Source organism: Lolium perenne, chromosome 3 (assembly GCF_019359855.2).
Source record: "Lolium perenne isolate Kyuss_39 chromosome 3, Kyuss_2.0, whole genome shotgun sequence".
In the NCBI taxonomy this organism is placed as follows: domain Eukaryota; kingdom Viridiplantae; phylum Streptophyta; class Magnoliopsida; order Poales; family Poaceae; genus Lolium; species Lolium perenne.
The window spans coordinates 79997-90367 of record NC_067246.2 but is presented as its reverse complement, the minus strand read 5'-3'; the positions used below and the strand labels follow the sequence as shown (position 1 = coordinate 90367).

The following is a 10371-nucleotide window of genomic DNA, read 5'->3' as shown; positions in this document are numbered from 1 at the left end:
AAACCGCACACTTATGGATATGGTGCGGAGTATGTTAAGCCACTCCACTTTACCGGTGAATTTATGGATGGAAGCCCTTAAAACAAGAAGACATATTCTTAACGGGGTCCGTAAATCGGTGCCCAAAACACCGTATGAATTATGGACTGGGAAAAAGCCAACCCTGAATTATTTTCATGTATGGGGCTGTCCATTGAAGCAAGGATTTTTAATCCGGTGATGGGAAAATTAGACCCCAAGACAGTCAGTTGCCATTTTATTGGTTATCCTGACAAATCTAAAGCATATCGATTTTATTGTCCAAATCAGGCAACGAAATTTGTTGAAACAAGACACGCTGTGTTCTTGGAAAGTGATATGATGAGGGGGAGCATGACTCCCAGAGAAATAGTCTTGGAGGAAAAACAGGAATATGTCCCGATGCTCGTAATCCAAGAGCCGGTGTTTCAGTACATACTGAAATTGCACCTCAAGTTTCAGCTCCTGTAGCTGATGGTGCTCACATAACTGGACAACAAAAGGACCAAGGACAGCAATTACGAGTGTATTCAAGAAGGCAACGTGCTGCTAATGCAACACCTGCTGATACACCGGCGACTGTTCCAGATGTCACATCTAATGATGCTCTTATTGAAAATAATCATGAGTCTCAAACTGTTATTAATGTGCCGAATAATGAGCCTCTTAGAAGGTCACAGCGGGCTAGAAAGCCTGCTATTCCTGATGATTATCTCACCTACATGAGTGAGGATACAAATGAGCCAGTGCTAGATAATGATCCCACCTCATTTAAGGAGGCTATGCAAAGTGAATATTCATCTAAATGGCTTGATGCTATGAAAGATGAAATGAAGTCCATGAGCACTAATGATGTATGGGATTTAGTAGAAATCCCTGAAGGAGCCAAGACAGTTGGATGCAAATGGGTCTATAAGACCAAACGTGACTCCAAGGGTGATATCGAAAGGTTTAAAGCAAGGCTTGTGGCAAAAGGATTCACTCAAAGAGAAGGGATTGATTATAATGAAACTTTTTCACCCGTCTCTTCGAAGGATTCATTCAGAATAATTATGGCACTTGTGGCTCATTATGATTTAGAGCTACAACAGATGGATGTCAAAATGGCATTTCTAAATGGTGACTTACATGAAGATGTATACATGGCACAACCGGAAGGTTTTGTTGTGGAAGAAAATAAACATTTAGGATGTCATCTGAAGAAATCCATCTATGGTTTGAAACAAGCATCAAGAGAGTGGTATCTCAAATTTGATCAAGTCATAAAGAAATTTGGCTTTAAGGAAAATAAGAAGGACAATTGTGTTTATGTTAAGTTCAAGGGGAGTAATTTTATCTTCCTGATATTATATGTTGATGACATACTCTTGGCCAAAGAGTGATAAAAATATGTTGATGGAGACCAAGAGATTCCTGTCTTCAAAGTTCGATATGAAAGATCTCGGTGAAGCAACTTATGTTTTAGGAATTGAAATTCACCGGGATAGATCCAGAGGGATCTTGGGGCTATCTCAGAGAGCATATATTGAAAAGGTACTGAAAAAGTACAATATGTATAAGTGCTCAGCCTCGCCTGCTCCTATTGTTAAGGGCGATAAATTTGGGACTTTCCAGTGCCCAAGAAATAATTATGAATCTGCGCAGATGAAGTCAATTCCTTATGCCTCAATTGTTGGGAGCATTATGTATGCACAAGTGTGCACTCGCCCTGATTTAGCTTTTGTGACCGGGATGCTTGGCAGATATCAGTCCAATCCAGGTCTGGATCACTGGAAGGCTGCTAAAAAGGTCTTGCGTTATTTGCAAGGTACTAAAAGCCTCATGCTTACTTATGAGAAATCTGATAACCTCGAAGCAGTGGGTTATTCAGATGCTGATTTTGCGGGGTGTGTTGATACTAAGAAATCCACATCAGGTTATATCTTTACCCTTGCAAAAGGAGCTATATCATGGAAAAGCTCAAAGCAAACTGTCACTGCATCGTCGACAATGCAGGCAGAATTTGTAGCATGTTATGAGGCTACCGGGCAGGCGGTATGGTTGAAGAATTTTATCTCGGAACTAAGAGTGATTGACAGCATTTCCAGGCCTCTCACTCTATACTGCGATAATCAACCCGCAGTGATCTATGCGAGTAACAACAAGTCAAGTGCAGCTGGCAAATTTATTGACATCAAGTATCTTGTTGTGAAAGATAGAATCCAGGATCAAACAATAGATATCAAGTACATTAGTACTAAATTTATGTTAGCGGATCCGCTCACGAAAGGCTTACCACCCAGCGTATTTAGAGAGCATGTTGCCGGCATGGGTTTGGTTGAAAGCTTTTAATCCTGGAGAAGTTGGAACTATTATGGCACCATCTCCCCAAAAGGGGCTCATTTTGAGATCGGATGGGAACCATAGTCACTTGGTTTAGCAGTACTTAATTGACTGTTGTAACCTATTGTCTTGGTGTACCATTTTATCAAAAGATGAGTCTGTAATGTTTATGATGTTTATGTAAAGAATTATGTAAATTAAGTTAATATATGATGTGAATAAAGTTTATGGAGCTCATAAATTAAAGAGGTTCATTTTGATATGAAGTAATGTGCTATAGTCACTAGATTAAATGGTACCTAACAGACCATTATAATCTTTTCGTCCTAGTGCATTATTTTGTTGAAAAAATGAGCTTATAATGATCAGCCTTACGATCAAGGGGGAGAATGTTGGATATTTTGGTGATCTAGGCTGCTCTCCTAGGTCAGATCTTTTTGGGTTGCTACAGTAGGACGGTGCTACAGTAGGGCGGTGCTACAGTAAATGGCCACCTATCCTTATGTGTTGTCTTGATCGGAAACATCGATTTTGATCCAACGGTGCTGGTTCCCCTAGTGCATAGTGCTAAACATATAAAAGGGGTCAAATGACCTAGAAGAGGAGAGGTGGAAGACGGCTGCTGCTCTCTGCCTTCTCTCTTACACACTCTCTCTCAAGAACAAGCCACCGATCAGGCTAGCACTAAAGCACTAGGAAGAACCTAGCACAAATTGCTCCATCCTGGTGTGAGCAATTAAACAAGAGGAGGCATGGCATCATCTTCAGACCAAGGTATTTCTGATCTTATTCTTTTGTGGCTCAAACTAGAGCTAGTTGATCCTGCTGGATCCAACATCTCCATCTTCAGAGAAAGCTTCTCCATCTTCAGAGAAGATACGTCCATCCCATTTGTATGATCCAAAACCAGTGGTATCTCCAAAAATGGAAAAATAAAATGTCAGAACATAAGAAAAACAATGATCTAAAAACAGTGGATTGAATGTGGCATACCAACATGAAAATGTTATCCCACTATTTCAACCTATGTTAAGGGTACTATAGTTGTCTAGAAACAGTCCATTTACTTGAAGAGTGCTAGAAATGCATAAGGTGTCAACTTTGAAATACCAGTTACACTGGCAAGCTGACTTGCCATTTAAAATGTTTAAGCAAAAAAACACAAATGTTTTAAAAAGTGGTAGAGAAAGCGCTCCAGCTCCACCTAGCAACTAAACCACTGCCTAGCATTTCTAGGCATTTCTTTTTTTTTTTTGCGAGAAGATGATGATTTCATAGATAATTCGATCTTACAGAAAAGCCCAGAAAAACATTTCTAGGCATTTCACACACACACAAAAAGAGCCAAGTGTATATATACTTCATTTCAATCAGTCAGATATTTACTAGACACAGTTTCCATGCATAACCACTTATCCTCTTCACTACCCACTGTTCCTGTACTGCAAAGTAGGCAGTAGCATGCAAGAAGCACTGAATAAGTATTGGGATGCTGTGCAACTGACACACTAAAGCAGCAAAAGGCTGGAAAAAAACACCTTTTCGAATGCTTAAGCATCCAGGCACCTAAAAGCAATCGCTTAGATGAAAGACCTTAGGCCTAGCTTTTTAAACACTAAACTACTAAGGTAACTTTGACATAACATCTGCTATCAAGAAACTAATAAGACTAGTGCAGTCACTACTATCATCTGGAACAACAGCCTTCAAAAGATCCCACTATTTCAACCTATGTTAGGGGTAATAACAGTCCTTTTACATGAAGAGAGCTAGAAATGCACAATTTCATAAAAGCGCATAAGGAGTGAACTTTGAATTAACAATTACACCAGCAAGCAGAATTGGAACCACATCCACAATGTTTAAGCAAAAAACCACCAATACTTAACAAGCCGTAGAGAGAAGCAAGCGCTCCAGCTGCACCTAGCACCCACGCGCTGCCTAGTGTTTCTAGGCGTTTCGCAGAGAACAGAGCAAAGTGTATATACTCTTCATTATAAACTGTAAATGTTTTAATTTGACAAGGATGAATGTTTCGATCAACGATATATTTACTAAATAGAGTTTCCATACATCTCACTTTCCCTCCTCTATCACTACCCACTGTCTACTGCCATCCAGGAGACAGTAGCATGCAAGAATCACTGATTAAGTATTGGAAACATGAATCGGTGTGCAGCCGACACACTAAAGCAGCAAAAAGCATAAGAAAAATAAACCCTTTGGGATTAAGCGTCCAGCCACTTAAAATCCATCTCCCCACAGCCCTTTGGGCGCAGCTTTTTAAACACTAATCCGCTAAGGTAACAGTCAGTCCTATCGTCAGAAACAACACTCTTCAGAAGAAGAGTAAACAGTCAGTACTATAGTCGAAACAACACTCGAAAAGAACAGCTACCCCTCCAGTCACAGATAATTAAGAATATCTTATGATGGGTTCCCAAATAAAACAGTCACCTAATTTAAGGTGTTATTATATTATTATTAATATTCTCTAAAAAAAAATCTTACGAACGAAAAATAACGCCATCAGATACTGGCATAGTAGACTGCATGCAATACGTACAGTGAGTAGCATTGCTGATGGTATATCAATACCTGTTGGTGATGCAGCGGTGCAGCGCGGGTCTTGTTGTTGGGAGTTGGGACGGAGGATGAGTGGTAGGCTGCGTGGTTTGTACGCCTCCCGCAGCGCCGCCTTCTGCTCCTTCGTTATCTCCCAAAACTTCTCCCTGAACAACCCAGATAGATTCAGTTAGAATCAATTCCTTCCCCAAGATAGACAGACAAGAGAGAGGACGCGCGCGCGCGCACATCTGCTCGGTGGGGGCAGCGTTGGCCCCGGGGAGAGACCGCCCCTCCCTGAGTTCCTTCAGCTCCGCCTTGAGCTGCTTCAACTGCGCCATAAGTTCCGCCTTCCTTTCCTTCTCCCGGAGCTCGTCCAACTTGGCCGGGTCTGCCGCGCGCACGCGCCACAACGGAGGCGTCAGATCCACGAGAAGAAGAAACTAGTGTAGTAAGGACGGACGCAGTGATGCATTGGCAATGCCGCCGGCGGCTTACCCATGGCGGACGGTAGCGGTTGCAAAGCGGAGGCGGCGGCGGCGGAGCAGGGTGGAGGCTGTGCGCGATCGAAGGCAATTGAGTTACTGCCGGCGGCGGGGGAGACATATAAATAAGAAAGAAGGGAAGACAAAACGGACCCTAGATTGAGGCGCAGTGTGGGCTGAAAGTGAAATCCTACCGTGTGGATCTGCTGGACCAGCCTAGGAAAAAGTCCATATTAGAGCATCTCCACTCGGCCCTCTATACGAGCTTCGGCGCAGAAGTTTTAGGGCATATATGGAAAGAGCCGACGGTAAAACTAAAATAGGGGACTGCGTGGGGCCTTTATACTAAAAGAATTTGAATTTTAAAAATATAATAGAATTTGAAGGAAAAGTAAATTCACTGATAGTTCGCCCATATTTGGCCAATATTTATACAAATTTAAAGACATAGATAAAAAATAGTAAATGCCGCCACCGTTGCCACTACGCCCTAACCCTAGGCGGCGGTACATCGCCGCCGTGTAGTCCTCGTCGTCGTCGGGTTCCTCCTCCTACGGCTGCGGGAGGTAGCTGTTGCAACCCTGGCTGGTGTCCCCGCGCCTCCCGTGCGGCCTGCTGGATGGGCTAGCCTCGTCATCTCTTTTGAGGTTAATGACGAGGCCGGGACGACGACGGCGCTCCTCCTCCGTGCGGCGGTAGTCCGCCATGCTCCACACCACGATGAACTCGTCCGTCGCCACGGAGGCTTCCAGTTGGGCTTCGCACAGCCCAGGAAACTCCTTCGGGTCGTCCTCCGCCTTGATGATGGACGCCGATGCCTTGTATTCCGGCTGTGGCATCCACTCCCGCTGGCGCGGCGGAGATGGATCAAGGATGACGAGGGCGCCGCCGTGGCGCCTGCGAGAAGGACGAGACCATCGCCAGGAACCTTGGCGATGGTGTGTTGTACAACGAGTACCTCGGCGTGGACCCTCATGCCAAGGACCCGTGCGAGGAGGAGGACATGCGTCGCGCTGGCCGTCGTTGCCTTGCGGCGCTGCCAACTGCAAGTGTCGTGGCGGCATCTGCAACGGCGGGTCGTGCTGTAATGTCCCAGGTTTAGAGACGATCGAGGGGTAGATTTTAGAAAGGGATGTGCATTGCATTGTAAATTCCGGGGAAATTTCGCGCTTTTAAAACAAAACTACATCAAAGGGGGACAGGTTTCTCTCTCGACATCCTACAGGGTTAGGGTTTCGAGAGTGCGATGAACTTGTTCCTACTTATCTAAATTAGGGTTTTGTGAAGAGAGAAGAGATTTTTGCATTACAAACTTAAGTTGCATAATTGAATTCAAATTTAAGTTGCATGATTGAATTCAACTCCAAAGTTGAATTTGAATTTCAAATTCAAACATTAAATAACTAACCATAATTCAATGGTGAGGAAATTCATCTAGCCAAATGTAAATAATATACATTATGAACAATACAAATAAGAAGACAAGCTCATTAGAGAAAAACTTGAGCTTTATTGATATTCACACAAAATACAATGTCAATTACAATATCCAGAATCGAAATATGAATTTACAACACATTACCAGAATTGAAGAAATAGAAAAAGAAAAAGAAAAATTACAAGTTAATGAAATGTCCTAAACTACACAAAATAATCTTCTTGAAAGGCTTGATCCAGATGATCTTGATCTTCATCCTAATCATCTCATTGTTCCCTGCACAAACATGAATCAAACAAAGTATTATGCCAAGTGGCAAATCCACTTGGCAGGTTAGCAAGAAAAGTGAAAATGGGAGGATATGACCATGATCAGCCGAGCTGATCCACAGCACACAAGTCCCAACCATGCACAGTGCAAGCAGCACACAAGGTGAGGTGCATGTCTCACAGCACACAAGCCTGGGAGAGTCACCAACGAAGACCAGGCCTTGTTGTCGACCAAAAGAGAAGGAAGGGCAGGGCATACATAAGCTTTTCACACCCAAACCCTAAGCATTCCATCGACAAGGAGCATCAGGGTAAGAACAGCAAGAACACATCAAGAACAGCTAGAACAGGTGAACAACAAGAGCTGCTCCACCTATTCTAGTAACCACCAGAAACCAACCAAGATTCACAAGCCTGCAAGGAGGAGCAGGACAAGCACCAGTTCATCACTGAAGCCATCCTCTACACCAACACTTTAATCTAGGAGCTGGAGTGAGGTATACAAATCATCATGAACAAACCAGATGGTTTTGTTCATAAATTGCACGGGCATGATCACACAAGCACACAAAGGGTGGAGTAACCCTGGTTTGATCATCATTTGGTCATAGACCAAGTGTAACCTGGTAGAAATGGCAAAGACCAGAGATCAATCAAGCCTATTGATACGTCTCCGACGTATCGATAATTTCTTATGTTCCATGCCACATTATTGATGATATCTACATGTTTTATGCACACTTTATGTCATATTCGTGCATTTTCTGGAACTAACCTATTAACAAGATGCCGAAGTGCCAGTTGTTGTTTTCTGCTGTTTTTGGTTTCAGAAATCATAGTAAAGAAATATTCTCGGAATTGGACGAAATCAACGCCCAGGGTCCTATTTTGCCACGAAGCTTCCAGAAGACCGAAGAGGAGACGAAGTGGGGCCACGAGGTGGCCAAACCACAGGGCGGCGCGGCCCAAGCCCTGGCCGCGCCGACCTAGGGTGTGGGCCCCTCGTGACGCCCCTTGACCTGCCCTTCCGCCTACAAATAGCCTTCGTCGCGAAACCCCCAGTACCGAGAGCCACGATACGGAAAACCTTACTGAGACGCCGCCGCCGCCAATCCCATCTCGGGGGATTCAGGAGATCGCCTCCGGCACCCTGCCGGAGAGGGGAATCATCTCCCGGAGGACTCTACGCCGCCATGGTCGCCTCCGGAGTGATGTGTGAGTAGTCTACCCCTGGACTATGGGTCCATAGCAGTAGCTAGATGGTTGTCTTCTCCCCATTGTGCTTAATTGTCGGGTCTTGTGAGCTGCCGAACATGATCAAGATCATCTATCTGTAATTCTATATGTTGTGTTTGTTGGGATCCGATGAATAGAGAATACTTGTTATGTTGATTATCAAAGTTATGTCTATGTGTTGTTTATGATCTTGCATGCTCTCCGTTACTAGTAGATGCTCTGGCCAAGTAGATGCTTGTAACTCCAAGAGGGAGTATTTATGCTCGATAGTGGGTTCATGTCTCCGTGAATCTGGGGAAGTGACAGAAATCTCTAAGATTATGGATGTGCTGTTGCCACTAGGGATAAAACATTGGTGCTATGTTCGAGGATGTAGTTACTGATTACATTACGCGCAATACTTAATGCAATTGTCTGTTGTTAGCAACTTAATACTGGAGGGGGTTCGGATGATAACCTGAAGGTGGACTTTTTAGGCATAGATGCATGCTGGATAGCGGTCTATGTACTTTGTCGTAATGCCCAATTAAATCTCACTATACTCATCATAATATGTATGTGCATGGTCATGCCCTCTCTATTTGTCAATTGCTCAACTGTAATTTGTTCACCCAACATGTTGTTTATCTTATGGGAGAGACACCTCTAGTGAACTGTGGACCCCGGTCCAATTCTCTATACTGAAATACAATCTACTGAAATACTCGTTCTACTGTTTTCTGCAAACAATCATCATCCACACTATACATCTAATCCTTTGTTACAGCAAGCCGGTGTGATTGACAACCTCGCTGTTTCGTTGGGGCAAAGTACTTGGTTTGTGTTGTGCAGGTTCCATGTTGGCGCCGGAATCTCTGGTGTTGCGCCGCACTACATCTCGCCGCCATCAACCTTCAACGTGCTTCTTGACTCCTACTGGTTCGATAAACCTTGGTTTCTAACTGAGGGAAACTTACTGCTGTACGCATCACACCTTCCACTTGGGGTTCCCAACGGTCGCGTGTTGTACGCGTGTCAAGCTAAATTTCTGGCGCCGTTGCCGGGGAGATCAAGACACGCTGCAAGGGGAGTCTCCACATCTCAATCTCTTTACTTTGTTTTTGTCTTGCTTAGTTTTATTTACTACTTTGTTTGCTGCACTATATCAAAATACAAAAAAATTAGTTGCTAGTTTTACTTTATTCGCTATCTTGTTTGCTATATCAAAAACACAAAAAAATTAGTTACTTGTATTTACTTCACTTATTTCATCATGTTTCCTTTTAATTTTACCGTAAAAAACATGCCGGTAGGACGCGGGTCTATAGTTGGGAGAAATAATATAGAAGAATTTTTCAACCATGTTAGTACCGTTGACGATTTTGAAGATAGACACTTGGTAGATCTTGCTCCTACTTATGAAATTGCTGCTGCTGCTCTAGTTCGCATGTTGGAAACTAAATTTGTTAATCTCAATCCTATAATCCAACACATGTTTCTTACACTCGGCGATATGGAAGAAGGAGAAAAGAAAGATTTTGTTTTAGAAACCCTTCTTAGAGAATTTGGTGGAATAGCAAGGGAAGCTAGAAAGGTCTTTGCTAAATATGATATGCTTGGTTCTTATACCAATTTTGTTAGTCTCCTTGAAAAGATGGATATGGATAGAATAAAGTACACTAGTAATATTAATGATGGTGGGGAGATCAAAGCACCAATACCGTGCAAGCTCCTAGCGATGAATGATGCACTAGAAAATAACTATGCTTGGCTTGTTCCTGAAAATTTGTTTGATGAGAGTAGCAAGCCTAAGACTAATGAAAAGGGAGATGCTAAAACTTATGTATCCAATATACTATGCTTGGCTGAGAAAACTCCAAACCCCGCTGTAGGTGCACCACCCTTTGATAATACTTGATGCACACTTTCTGCGCCTAGCTGAAAGGCGTTAAAGAAAAGCGCTTATGGGAGACAACCCATGTTTTTACTACAGTACTTTGTTTTTATTTTGTGCCTTGGAAGTTGTTTACTACTGTAGCAACCTCTCCTTATCTTAGTT

At 43.1% G+C, this 10371-nt stretch overlaps 1 protein-coding gene across 1 annotated transcript; it reads right to left on the bottom strand.

Moving 5' to 3' along the window:
* Nucleotides 1–2938: 2938 nt before the first annotated feature.
* On the bottom strand, nucleotides 2939–5541 carry LOC127340596 (uncharacterized). Its single transcript, XM_051366336.2, has 4 exons — nucleotides 5404–5541; nucleotides 5155–5296; nucleotides 4939–5072; nucleotides 2939–3256 (listed from the first exon to the last, which is right to left on the bottom strand). Exons 1-4 carry the CDS (start codon nucleotides 5405–5407, stop codon nucleotides 3153–3155), a joined length of 384 nt encoding a protein of 127 aa, XP_051222296.1. The 5' UTR covers nucleotides 5408–5541; the 3' UTR covers nucleotides 2939–3152.
* Between the last annotated feature and the right edge of the window lie 4830 nt (nucleotides 5542–10371).

Bases quoted from the DNA above. Each gene is read 5' to 3' on its own strand.
- LOC127340596 (XM_051366336.2), bottom strand. The intron at 5,073-5,154 runs GTGCGCGCGCGC...TGGGTTGTTCAG, and splicing joins GCTGCCCCCACCGAGCAGAT to GGAGAAGTTTTGGGAGATAA. The intron at 3,257-4,938 runs GTATTGATATAC...CCATTTTTGGAG, and splicing joins CACCGCTGCATCACCAACAG to ATACCACTGGTTTTGGATCA.